General features: G+C 33.9%; 1 protein-coding gene and 1 long non-coding RNA gene across 3 annotated transcripts in view; one reads left to right on the forward strand and one right to left on the reverse strand.

The window, feature by feature from the left end:
* Positions 1-615: 615 nt before the first annotated feature.
* LOC119190820 lies at positions 616-6,514 on the reverse strand. Its single transcript, XR_005113158.1, has 2 exons — positions 6,058-6,514; positions 616-930 (listed from the first exon to the last, which is right to left on the reverse strand). It is a non-coding gene; the product is annotated as an uncharacterized LOC119190820 (long non-coding RNA).
* A 70-nt stretch (positions 6,515-6,584) lies between these two features.
* Positions 6,585-14,596, forward strand: part of LOC115445613 (rho GTPase-activating protein 1) — a 55,148-nt gene continuing 47,136 nt past the window's right edge. Inside the window, exons 1-3 of one of the 2 annotated variants that reach the window (XM_030171943.2) lie at positions 6,585-6,672; positions 6,824-6,933; positions 7,691-7,807. In XM_030171943.2, the coding sequence (XP_030027803.1) occupies positions 6,885-6,933; positions 7,691-7,807 (166 nt within the window). In that variant the 5' untranslated portion in view covers positions 6,585-6,672; positions 6,824-6,884. Of the gene's footprint in view, positions 6,934-7,690; positions 7,808-14,596 lie in introns of both variants that reach the window. The other variant, XM_030171944.2, reaches the window with a different exon arrangement.

Here is a 14,596-nt window from a genome sequence, read left to right on the forward strand (position 1 = left end):
ATCGATTTCCTCTTTGGGTAACAGCCTCCTCAAGAATTCCATGTTCCTCTATCGTTTTGCAATCTCTATCCATCTATGCTTCGCCATTAATTAAGGTAAATATGGAACAAAACTATTACATTAAATACAAATTAATTTACATATATTGTATGTTATTGAAACAAGCATAAAAACAAAAACTTACATTTTTTTTCTTTTTAGAAGTTAGTAAATAAGTGTGCAAAATTATTATTATACTAACTAGATATATTCGTATTATTGTAGCGGCGGTCACATTTTATGCGTATGTTCTTACTGAGATTTTTATCCTGAGTAGTAGTAGTAGTAGTAGTGCTATAAATGTATTACTAAGTACTAGTACATTTATAGCACTCACAAAAACACATACTATTATGCATACCTACCTATTATATGCAAGATAGTGCCTATTATTTATATAAGTAAATTATACTTGTCTACACAGTTTCTATTAGTTCCTACGATGTTTCTGTAAATATATTTTCAGCTTGTTTGATCTAAGCACATCCGTACAAAGAGAAGAACCTTAGCCATAGTGATATTTCATCTTTGATATAACTCTTACGCTTATGTACTAAATTACTCGAACAACGAAAGTTCTTCTTCTTCTTTGATTACTGGCGACGAGCTTGATTATGAAGCTATTCCGCCAATGTCACGTTGTTTCAGACTGCAGATTACTGAGGTATTAATCTGGGTATTAAAGTTGAATGTCTTTATGATGAAGACTTTTGTTAATGGGAGAAGATAAACGAAGGGGATTTGACAGTTCCATAGAGAATATAACCACTACGTTAAGACAGTTCTTGAGTGACAGTTGACTCTCTTTTTTTCCCTCGTAGCGTATTGAACAAAGAATTATAATATATATGGAAACGTATTGAATTGATGTTTTCCCCAAATGTTAGTGATCTACAACAACATGTATATGATAAGTAGACATCACGCATAGAAATATTATTTTAAACCAATAAATAAATAACACCACATGCATTAGATATAACTAAACGTACAGAAACATCTGACACTTATGACTAAAAAGTTAGAAAGGACTTTTTTAGTATTACCTATGTTATAACTTTGTTAATATCAGGAAGAATATTAAATAGTGGGATATCAGTAATTTGGGACAATTAAAAAAAGAATAAATGATCGGCGCTTCCTTCCTCCAAGCCACATTCACAAAGTGAATGGTCTCTAACCCTTAATTTTGCCAGATGAATCGGGGTGCATGCATGGCCGAAACGAAGACGACAGATTGTGGAAATAGCAGTTTTGTCCAATTGACGGAACTTGAAAAAACCATAGTTTGACTGGGATATCTGGAACAATGTCTCCATAGTATTTTCCCTTCACCGATTTAGATACCCGCCACTGCTCATTCCATGTGCGAGTTAGTCGAGTAAGGGACAAAAGACATAAGTCTTGGCTGAAGTAATTGTAGTATTCCAAGGAACCACTCTGAGTCGCAAATTTTGCACAGGAGTCCACAGTTTCATTGCCATGAATCCCTTCATGACCCGGAATCCAGGCCAGTACTATTTTAAGGTTATGTAGAGCACACTCAAACAATGTCTGTCTTATTTTCAAGGTAATAGGGAATTTAGATTTGGAGCGGAACGGATTGGACATTATGGCCTGAAGACTACTTAAAGAGTCGGAAAAAATTAGATTTATCTAATTTATGCGATTGGGCAAATCGAACAGCTTCAAGTATTGCTATAGATTCCCCTGTAAATACAGAGGTGCAGGGAGGAGATTTAAAAGAAAGTATGATGCGTGAATTAGGAATCCAAACAGCCGAACCCACGCACGCGTCATCTGATAATTTAGAGGCATCGCAAAACATTGGTAACCAACCCTCCCATTTTGAATTCAATATCTCATTAAAAACAATGTTTGCCTCGATTGTACCTTTATTTATGCCGAAATTGAGAAGGACAGAGGGTTTAAAAATTAGGGCCTTATAAGGAAGGGAGTACAAAGGACTAAGTGAGGATTGGAACGTTGGGCAAGATAATTGAGAAAAACTGCGGAAACTAAGAAGAAGACAAGGCATGGACCGTGGATTACTTGGAAGTGACTGTGAAAGAGTTCTAAGTTTATCTAAAAGAGGGTGAGAAGAAGATTGAACAATTTTAAAGAAAAATCTGTCACACAGGTACTGGCGACGGATATGAAGGGGGGGTTCAACGCACTCCACTTGCATGGCATTGATAGGAGTAGATTTCATAGCCCCATAATTATACGTAAACATCTAGCTTGTATTTTATCCAAACTATTCAAACCTGCCTTATTACAATGGTCTAGCAGAAAACAGCCGTAATCCAGGTGACTTCTGATAATTGCATTGTATAGCAATTTTGAGAGTAAGGATGTGACCCCACCAAACTCCAGACAGGGAACGCAAGATGTTAATCATTTTTCACATTTTGGGAAATGTAAAGGCAATGGGGGATACCAGTCATCCTCGAATCTAGTATAGGGGGAATATTTCTTTTTTTTGTAAACAGCACAGAATTGCATTTTGATGTTGATAGGGTGAGACCATGAACATTTAACCAATCACCCAGATATGCTAGTGCCTGGTTTAAGTCAGATTCTACACAGTGAATAAATTTGGAAGATGAGTAAAGTACGAGGTCATCTGCGTATTGTAGGACTTGACAGTAACTGTTCACCACTACATCCAGATCATAAGTATAAATGTTGTAAAGCAGAGGACTCAGTACTGAACCTTGAGGTAGGCCTTTCCAGACAGTTCTAGGGGGTAAGAATGTGTTATTGATTTTAATTACCACTGATCTGCTCGTCATCAAATTAAATATGAAATGTACCATCTTCTCAGGGACACTCAGCTTTAGAAGTTTTTCTCTGAGAACCGGAAGAAGAACATTATCATATGCAGAAGTGATGTCTAAAAAGACACCTAAAAGTACTTCTTTGTTTTGGAAAGAGCGGTAAATATCAGTTGTAAGAATGCTAAGACTGTCTAGAGTACTCATGCCTTTCCTGAATCCAAACTGCGTATCTGACAATTTGCCTGAGTTCTCCATGAACCAATCCAATCGATGTTTGAGCAGATGTTCTGAAATTTTAACTAATATAGAGGAGAGGGCTATGGGTCTATATGAAGAAGAGTGAAGAGGATTTTTACCTGGTTTGAGAAGAGGAATAATAATTTGTGTTTTCCATGCATCGGGAACAACACCAGTTTCAAAAAAATGATTAATCAGTTTTAGGTAAAACTGTTTGCAGTTATCGTTAGCTCTTGTCAAGAACGAATAGGGAATGCCATCAAGCCCAGGAGATGAGTCGACAAGGCCGTCTAAAGACAATTGCAATTCTTCAAACGAAAATGGGGATGCTAGGGGGTGAGTTGAAGGAAGAGGAGGATATAAGAGGGGAAGACAGGAAAAGTCTGGGACTGAAGGAGGGGCAATTTTAGAAGCAAATGGAGTCGATCCAAGTGGAAGGATCATTGGATGGGGTATTAGAAAAATTACAGGCAGATCTAAACCTTTTATTTGTCTCCAAACATATGATGAAGGGAATTTGGGTGACAGACTTTCGCAAAACCGCACCCAACCCTGCTATATTTTAAGGGATAATAATCTGCGGGAACGGGCCGACATTTGTTGAAAAGAAATGAAATTCTCTGTCGTCATTGAAGAGTTATATTTAATTTCAGCTTTGTGGCGTTGGTGAATAATGCTCGTGCACTCTGCATCCCACCATGGCGGCGACTTTTTGGATGATTTGCCTTTTAAGTGGAATGTGAGAGTCTGCAGACGAAGAAATCGCCTCAACGAATTTATTATATGCATCTAAAGGGTGTAAATTACTATTGCCAGATATAACATTTAATTGGGAATCGAGGGATGCTACATATGATGGCCAATCAGCCCCAGATAAACGATATTTGAGGAGAGGTGAGAAGGGATTTTGAAGAGGAAAATTAAGTGGGACGGAGATAACAATTGGAAAATGGTCACTGCTAAAACTGTGGGGACTTATTTCCCAATGTAGTAGAGACGCAAGAGATGCAGAACAAATGGATAAATCTACAACACTCTTTGGATTCTGAGAAGGGTAAACACGACGGGTAGGAGACCCATCATTGATAACACAAAAATTAAAATCATCCAATATTTCGAGAAGAGGAAAGGAGACACGGTCACACCGATAGGACCCCCATGATGTATGGTGGCAATTAAAATCGCCCATGATTATCATAGGACTAGGAAGGGAAGATAAAATAGAACGAAGTTCAAGGAATATGAAGGAAGAAGGATGAGGGATGTAAATAGAAACAAAAGAAATGTTAAAACACCTCACAGCCACGACATTAAAGTTTTGACTATGAGGAGGAACAGCTAACTGGGTATAAATGAGGGACTGACTTACAAATAAAGCACTTCCCCCATAGCCATCGTCCCTGTCATCCCGAAAACCTGCAAATCCAGGGACTCGAAAATGAGAGCCAGGGACAAGCCAAGTCTCGGAAATAGCAAGGATAGATGGGGAATATTTAGAAATCATAAGAGAAATTTCATGATTCTTATTGCAGATACTCTTACTGTTCCACTGAAGAATCTTTATTGGATCCATTGTTAACAAGGGAAAAAATTAATTGTAATTTATTGGCAACGTTGGTCGGTAAGCAATCAGAATATGTGGATATAATAGTGAATACTAGATTTATAAGACCTTCTAGAAGGTTACTTTCTGGGAGAGAGTCATCTACAGGAGTATTCAAAGCGCAGCCATTTGGTTGTGAAGAGGCAGGATCAGAAGTAATATCAGAATGTAACACTCTATTATAGCTCTTACCTAATGGGGCTCGGGATCGAGGGGAGGAGAAAGTAGTTCTATTGTATGAAGAAGGTTTAGGAGGTGAATTATTGGGTGAAGGAGAAGGCATATTAATTGGGGAAGATTTGATAGCTTGTGAATAAGAGTTATTAGGTTTAAAATTGGAGGATGCCATGTCGTAAGACACATTGTCCCTAGACATGAGCATTTTTATATTTTTTGTCTGTCATGTTCAGGACAGCTTTTGTGTGTGGCAAAATGACTACCAGAACAGGAAGTATATTTAGCAGATTGCATGTCCACCGAGCATGAGTCACCTGGGTGTGGAAGAGAACATTTATAACATCTAGTTTTTGACCGACATTGGTTTTAATGTGACCAAAACCGCAGCAGTTAAGACATTGAATTGTGGGAAGTATATATATATCCACAGGAAGAGAGTTATAGAAGTAATATACGTAAGAGGGTAATTTTTGTGACAGAAATGTAATTACAATAGTTTGAGTTGGTAGCCAACTAGGAGCACCATCTGTAATTACCTTTCTGCTGAGTCGTCTCGCTTTAATTGCTTTACCACATCCATCTGGAACTTCTATGTATTTAATGAAGTCATCCATGGAAACCTCAACAGGAATTCCTCGAACTACTCCCAACCGGGTCACATTGTATGACGGGATTGAAGAAACATAATTATTGAGTGATAAAGTAGGATTAATTAAAAATTATTTGCATCAACAGCAGTAAGAAATTCAATAGAAATTCTGTTGCGACCCACTTTTTTTACCCCATTTTTCATTATGTTTGGTATTTTATGCTTGAACAAAAACTGGCCAAAATTAATTGGTCTGATGGTCGATCCAGATGAAGGATCAGTTTCAACACGAGACACATGAACGATAAATGGACCTGTGCTTGAATCAGGGTAAGAACTCAAAAGTTCCTTGTAACTTGTGTGAGTGAATGAGGTTTGAATGGAAGGGCATTCAAGGACCGGTTGTGCTGAACTAGTTTTTTTGGTAGGGATGATTGTCTCCGAGGAGTCATCGCTTTGGCGTTTATAGGCCGATTGTCTAGCCACACTAGTATCAGGGGTGCAGGGGGGGAAATAACATCCATAGCAACCGTTTGGGAAATATCCGGGGGGATCGGGGGGTCCGGAGGTGATATGTCCATTGTTACTATATGAGATAGTAACAAGGACTAATTAATACACAAAACACTTACCGACACCACTAAGAATATACAGAACACAATTCAATAGGAATTATAGTAATATAGAGATTTCCTGATTTTTTAAAAGGTTTAAATACAGAATCCCACTGACTCGTGTATCAGCTACCCTCAAAAAACACAACGAAAGTTAAAGGTCGCTGCGTCTCCAAGTTGAAGGTAAATTGTGACGTCACGGTATATACATACTTAAGGCTGACCGCGTAGCAAACAATTTTTTTATGTGATAGGTATGTACTGTATAGTGTAAATTCATCTGGTTTCCATAGATTAAAAAAAATCCTATTATTCGAATTGATCGATGTTCTAAGTATATATTTACTCACAGTAAGTATATACTTTTTTTCGATAAAATATTATGTTCATGTGATTTTATAAGTCAGTCACAAACCTCTCGAAATAGCGTTTGTATAATATTTAGAATTTCTGTATATAAGTAGCTAAAATAGGATTGGTCAGGAAATTCTTTATATAAACTAGAAAGTCCCGAATAATCACCGAAATGTCATTGACAATTTGATAGGCCTATTATGTTAGAGAGCTGGTTTGCCTGTCACTTCACTAGCCATTAGTGATATGAGTTAAAAAAACATATTTCCAATTATTATTGTAAGTTTTTATCCTACGTTTACCATTTTTTGTAATGTTTAAATTATTTAGATGGTTATTATTAGCTTGTCTTTATTTCTGTGCCAGCTGGTAATCTTCGTGGGGTGTTTAAAATATATATATATGTATAAAGAGGAAGTGACATTTACAGATTTAACAATTTGGTGTTACGGGAGGGTAGGGCTCTTTATTGAATAGGTAGTGCTACGAGGATGGAATCAGAGCATCAACCCAAACTCAACCCCGTGAGGGCGTTTCAAGGTATTTGTAATTCTATTTATATGTTATAATATGTAAATGGTTATAGACTGTCTTAAGAGTACTTAGAACTATCCTATTTAGAGCATCTGAGTGGCACGCCCGATTTTATTTTCTATTTATTCTTGTTACTTTGTGCATAGTCGCCGATGCAGGTAGGTCGACATTGTATCCTATAATTTGTAGTTGATATAATTCATTTGCGGGCGTTACTCTCTGGTTTCGATTTTCGATATACAATATGAAAAACTATTAATTAACATATATAACCGCAACATCAATGCTGTATATTATTTTTAACTTTATAACATCATAAAATCTGTGCTTAATGAGATCAGAATTCTCATTCACTACCAGACCATTTAGTCTACATTTCAGTATATGGAATTATTGATAGAGAGATATGTCGCATTTACAAACAACAATAACTATTGATTGATCACCATTCAAATTGGTAAATTTGAGTTTATATGAAATAGGTTTTATACTACCTATTTTATTTTTACTATAGGTAAATTACTATTATGTTGTGGTGCCTACACTGCATCAATTTCTGCAATGTTTAATAATTGCTATCTAAATTAGTTCATGTTTGAAACAGGTATTTTTGGCAGCTTGTTGAAAATGTAGTGTAGAACAATTATATAAAACCATATTATATTATTGATTTTTTTATGCAACACTGTAATTGCTTTGGTATTAAGTTAAATGATTGCATGGGTAGTTAATGCTTTTTATGTAACAGTATTTTATTATGCAGTTCTACATGGGTGCCAACCTGAACCAGAGGAAGCCTACACAAGCCTCTCTGAGTACCATGACTACGAGCCAAGCCTAGAGTTTGATGATTCAGAACTCATACAAAACCCAGGGTTGGGTAAGTATAATAATTATGCACAAAATTATTTATGTTATCCTTCATTAAATGTAGGTAAACATTTTAGATGTGATGTGTAATATATAACCCATTGTAGCTATGTGGTTGCTAAAGAATATAGTTAAAGGTTCGCTGTTTTAGGAGGATGTGTGAATGATTCTGGAAAAGTTCTATACATTGGGAGTTAGCTTACATTATTAAGTGGAGCTAAAAATTTTATGCAGTTTATTATTATAGTCTATATCTATTTGAAATAAAATTATGCATCATGCATAGTCAAGCATGATGCATGAACATGAATGTTTGGTTGCTGTTAAATTTTATTATTATTATTTAAAGTAGACAGCACACATTTAAACACTCCCAACGAATGTTGGCATCAAGAGGGTATTAAATCCTGGCCAATGTGATGGGTTTAAATTGATTTGATACAAGAGGAATGGGCAATAAATGATATGTACTGAATAAATTATTAAATCCAAATTTTTATTCATTACTTGAAAATTTATAAAATGCACAAACTTAGTGATACTTGTGCTAGTCATCACTTACTGATTTATTTTTTTCTGAATAAGAAATGATTATTTTTGCTTATCTCACAGTTTTAATTTTATTTCATTTTTTAGTCAAACTATTTTGTTGATATTCCTTTGTAAATAAAAAAAGGTTTTAGTAATTTTATTGATGCAGTATTTGCTAGATCATTAATTATAATTATTATATCAGTATCAACTCGAGTCTTATGAATTGTTATAGTGCTTTCTAACCAGGGATGTTATGAAGACACTATTTTAGATATCCATGGATGCAGAATTTTGGGTTTATTGAAAGGATTAATTCGATGTTAGGTCTTTTTAAAAATTTTGAGTGTACATTACAGATTTTCTACTTTAAGTCACATATTGCATGAACATAATGCTTTAGCGACTTGACAAAATTGTTTATTGTGCATATTAACATGTTATCACAAATGGCAAAGCAAATTATATTGCTCATGTTTTAATAATTTCCATTTATTTATGTATAAAGATTTTGTTTGCTTTTTTTTATAGTTTGTTTTATTATCTCTAGTAACGTATAAAGCTTAAGATTATTGATTGTTTATTTGAACGCACTTGTCTCAGGGAGTATTAAACCAATTTAGAAAGCTACATTACTTCTGAGTGCTATGGGTTATTTTAATTGTGGGAAATGTAATGCGGCTCTTTTATTCCAGAAAAACAATTCTCACGTAAGCGAAGCCGCAAGCAAAACCTCTTTGTTATAAAGTTCTAATGTTTTTTGCTTTTTTGTTTGTAAAAAATATATCTAACACGACGCAAATGTAATCATTGTACTTCTACCCTTATCAATCTCTGCTAATATGCGGTTCAGATAAGAGGAGTGTTTACGCCAAAAGCGACTTCATTAGGTAATTGAATAGTTTTTTTTTAGATGATAAAATCCTCACAATTTAACTATTTGTCGTAATTTTTATAATTTTTATCTATGATGTATACATTTTTGTATAGGAATATTTTAAATATAGTGTATAAGTATATTGCATTATATATTAAAAAAAGAGCCAAGTCGCTATTTTATCTAGGTCTTGTTCGTTTCGCAAAGTTGCTTATTGCATAAATTAGAAAAAAAATCGTCCAAATCTGCAATAAGTCACGTTATTAAGGTCGATGCGTATGTCAAAATTATTGCGAAAGTTCCGGGGTTGCGGATGTCTATGTTATTGTTAATTTTGAGTATGTTTAGTCAAGAAAATTAAAAAAAGTACATTGAATACTAAAGTAAAATACTTATCATTCTTGTTTTGTTATTATCACACTGCTTTGCAAAGAGTTTTTTTTTTGTGAAAAGTGGATCTGAGGCCCTCATAAGCTTATTTCATAATAAAATTTGCTCTAAAAAGATTTATCTTTAATCCATATTGGTTTTATGCTATTAAGTCCTTACATATTAAATTGGCGTTTTGTATTGGAGGAATACAAAGTCGATTTTTTTGTAAATTGGAAAATATAATTAATAAAGTTATGCATCATTGTTATCTATAACACTTTAGACATCTTATAGGGGAGTTCATTGATCCCTTTATTCAAAAAACCAGAGGGGCGAGAATCAATAAAGTCTCTGAACATGGTATCTCTGACCAATCGATTTGGTCTCAATTTACGAGGTACCCACCTTTAATTTTTTTTTACTTTCCCAATTTGCTTCAAGCGGATTAAAACAGTTTTATCACTCACTCTGATGCCTGCAGCTAACTCTGAAGTGGTTTGTAATGGATCCGCTTTCATAGTAGTATTCAATTCCTTATTATCCACAAGGCTTGTTCTGAAAGTCAAAATTTCTAGATAGAACTCGTTGGAACCAAAAATGTATCTTGTTTTTGCGACACTAGTACCTGACATGTCGTTAATACTTCGACCTGTTATTGCAGCACTGGTGCCACGGTGGAACACATACGCGTAAATATAGCGATATTTCATGTTTTCCATTATGCGATATGAGATGCCAAAGAAAAACTAATCAGGAAAAAACAAATAAATGACTGTTTTCGAAACATAAATGTATCAGTTAAATGCATCTTAAATTTGATTTTGGAATTATTCACCGAAGAGGAAATACTTCAGATCAGATTGGCCAGTACGACAAAACGACAATTTTATATGTAGAGATAAAAGCTTTTCGCGAGGTTTACTTGTGTAAATAATACAATAACTATATATTAAATTCGATCTTGATAAAAGTAAATAAACGCTTGTTTTTTTAATTTTTATTTTTTACATTATATCAGAAACTCTATTTTGTATATTCGATATTAGTTTTATTCGATGAGTCATGTCATATAATATTTAGAAGTTTAGAGATATCAAATCTTTAAATTGAATCGTTACATCAGGTTTTGATAATATTGTTCAGCAAAGAAAGGTCACATACTAAGTTCTAAGGGTAGAGAGTTCTATATTCATTAATAGTGAAGTAGGCGTCAGAGTGCAGTCATTGGACTATGTTCAAAGCGTATTGATTTAACATTCAAATACTGCGTATAATAAGTATCTTAACAATTTTATATTGCAGACACAATAATCAATAGGTTCAACAAGTGTTAAAATAACAAGTTAGCTATTTTTTTATTACTTATTAATAAAAATATTTTTTTATATATTATTTTAAATAACTGTTAGAATAAATAAAAAAACATATGTTCCCTATTTATTAACAAACTTGCCTAGTGTTCCTACAAACCACATTAATTTCTTGGAAGCAAATGAAATCAAATATTTTTATTTGGATTGGCTTTCCCAATTTAAAGTTTGCCTTTACCTGGTTTGTTAGGAACTTATAGAAATCAAGCTTTTTCTGGGCATGTAATGGTGGTAAGTAATAAATATTATGATATTTCGTTAATGTTTCATAGCTTGTTGAAACATAATACAGGACTAAATATCCATGTTGAATGAGGAATACTAAGCAAATCTATAGGTGGGCATTTTCGCTTGTCTTTGATTTATTTAAATAGAACTAAAACTGATGTGTGAAGTATTTTCTATTAATTTTGTAAAATAAAGAAGCCGTATCAAAGTTATACGAACATTATAAACCATCTCTTTCACAACGCCTGTGAAATTTTACTTGCATGATAAAATGTAACTTGGCCCTACAAGTTCTATATAATAAGTATATCCAACGTGTGCCTGACATACAAAAGGCAAATGAAGTGGTCATTATTCATGATTTTACTAGTAGTCAAATATTACCAGAGATGGTACAGCCCAAGCTGCTTATGTTTTATATATATGATTGAGTATATATTATCAAGCTTAAAATCTTACTAATACTTTTTTACTACTTACTTACTTTTAATACTTTTTTTAGAAATAATAATTGTAAGGCATAACTTATGTATCTGTTTCGGATAAAAACGCGTTGTCATTACCACCACCGGGGGGTGAGAACTGTCATATTATTTTACCAGTCTTATGTCCCAATGTCGTCACTCGGGAGTATAACTATATTCAAGCGAGCATTGGGCCGAGTCCCTAACCTTATGTACATATACCCTATACCGCCATATCAATCAAATCCCGCTGTGGCCTTCGACGCATACTAAACGGCCTTGGGTATCTTGTTGCACCAAGATAGATACGCCTGACCGTCCTTGATAACTTGTGTACCTTCTTATTACATTGACTGCACACATTAATGAGGTAAAATCCTCTCCGGCAACGTGTAAAGCGTTCATTGGAGCGCAATAGTTTGAAAAAGTTAGAGGCTAGAGACAGTAGCAGACTCAGGACGAGGCTCTATACAGCATAAATCTCCCAAAGCGTTTGGATACGATTCCTTCACAATGTAAATTATTGTTTGTTTCTTTTTGTATTTTTTAAAATTCAATATCGAAGGTTTTTGTTGGGTAGTTAGTTGGCCAAATCAAATGGGACCTGCGGCCTGCCACTGATTAGTGGTAAACTATTTAGAAGCTGATGATAAACTATCAACCACAGAGTCGCATGATGCATAGTATTTATAGCTCATCAACAGATTAAGCCAAATAATTTAAAGCAATTTGATTTTATGTTTTTTTTTGTTGAGTGTTTTTTTTTTGTGCCTCTACATCGAAAAAACGTTATCAAAAATGCAATTTGTAATAACTTTAGGCACCTCTCATATTTATTGGTTTTGCCTTCTGATATTTTTTTTCATTTTGCCTTACGAAAATATTTGTTTTCCTATAAATAAATTCGCAACAAGTTAAAATATATAATTTTCTAAACAGTTATTAATTGAAATCAATTAAATTGTAGTGTCTCTTAGTATCCGAATCTTAAAATATTTTTTTTATACTTATATAATACAATGATTCTTCTATCGTTCTTTAATTATGTTAAAGAAATTACCGTTATTTTTCATCCCATTATCCTTTAAAATTATGAAGAAAAGCCCAGATGATTAAAAAAGTATCTATTTTAAAAGCGTTCATTTTAAGTGTAATAAGTATCTAGGTAAAAAAAATACAAAGAACTCAAAATAGGAGGTTTTTAAAAAATTATGTTTTATTTCAATAGGCAGTTTACAGTTGTTCTATCCAAATATATATACATTATCTTGGTTAGCATTACTGTGGAAAAAATGTGTTTAGACATATCCTTTGAACAAAAAAGGTATTTAGACCACGTAATATCGGTCAACATGCCTGGAGGTTTCAATCGATGCACATCGGCCTATATTAGTCTGCAGCGTCGACCCATTGATCACGTTACACCCTATATCAGCTAATAGCTTTATCTTTTGGATGAAATAGTTAAATTACGCCTGTCAAAGAACGAAGGCTGTGATACCGGCGTTTCATGACATAACCATGTTAATTTATTGGCTAAGATACGGCTTTAAAGCCAACCTGGAATTGAGTTATTTAAAGGGCTCAGGGCGCCTCTGACAGAGCTTACAATGCTGTAGGGTACTTGATTTTCCGTGTTTACCCAGATTTTACATTTTCTACTATGATAATTCAGTTTAGAATATTATGCAACAATTAAAGGGTGTAAGCTACCATTTGTTTGTTTGCGACAAATTTATGACCATTTCATTGTTAATATATTTATATTTAAATATCATAGTGGATACTTTGATGCGGCTATGTATTATACCCGTCTGTATCTTACTTCTTATTAGTATTATAAATGCGATAGTATGTGAAAATGTTTGGATGTTTCTTAGTTTGTAAACTAGTAAACTTAGAAAGAGCTGAATGGATTTGCACAAAATATAGCACACATATAGATCGTGTCCTGGATTAACACATAGGCTAAATTAAATCCCGGTTACTTGCTCCCGTGGGGAAAAAAAAAATAGCGCTGGAGTAGTCCAGGTAGCGCTACGGGGTGATACAGTGTTTTAGGAAGTTTGATAGCGGGAACATCTCGTAACGCGGGCGAGGCCACGAGCTACATCTAGTGATCAATATGATTCACCTGTCCGTCTATACACAATTTGTGTAGTTGATTTCTCGAAGACGAGACCGTATTTTTAAGTAATACATTTTTAATATTAAATTTAATTATCAAGTAACTAAAACGAACGAACTTAAACAGTGACACCATATTTTGAATTAATTTATCCCTGGACGTTAGTATGTACAAATAAAACTATAAACATTGTTCTTTTTGGGATTATTTCCGTAAAATGTCACTAATTGTTCAGACAGATAATTATATCTACACTAGATTTTGCTCGCAGTTTCGTCTGCGTGATGGTATTTCCCGGCATAAAAGTATATATTTTCCCGGGAGAGAAGTAGCATATACCCTTCTCAGGGTCTTAAACTATCTTCATACCAAATTTTATATAAATCCGTTCAGTAGATTTTGAGAAAATCGATAACATACACACAGAAAAGGGGACTCTGTTTTATAACCTCAGAGGAATGAGAAATTTTGCTTATTCTTAGCTACAGCTTGCACAGTTTTAGCTTCTTTTTTGTGAGTTACTTTTTTTTAAATATTTGTTTTAACTTCTCTACAGGATTTATATAGTCTGGCATAGGTTAACGTACTGCGTGAACCTTCGATTAAATTATGTGCATGTTGAGTTTTCCTAACATTGGGCTTACATTACAGCTATTAGTTATAATATTAAAATTATTGTAATCGTAGTGTTAAGTCTGCTGGAAAACCTTATAAATAAATAATATGTATAGATAGATTATAATTGCAAGAATCAATCGACTTATAACTATCCGTTAAATATTTGGCTATATAATTTTCCAATTATAATAATATAATAATATCAGCCCTG

This window comes from Manduca sexta, chromosome 27, assembly GCF_014839805.1.
Source record: "Manduca sexta isolate Smith_Timp_Sample1 chromosome 27, JHU_Msex_v1.0, whole genome shotgun sequence".
Lineage (NCBI taxonomy): Eukaryota > Metazoa > Arthropoda > Insecta > Lepidoptera > Sphingidae > Manduca > Manduca sexta.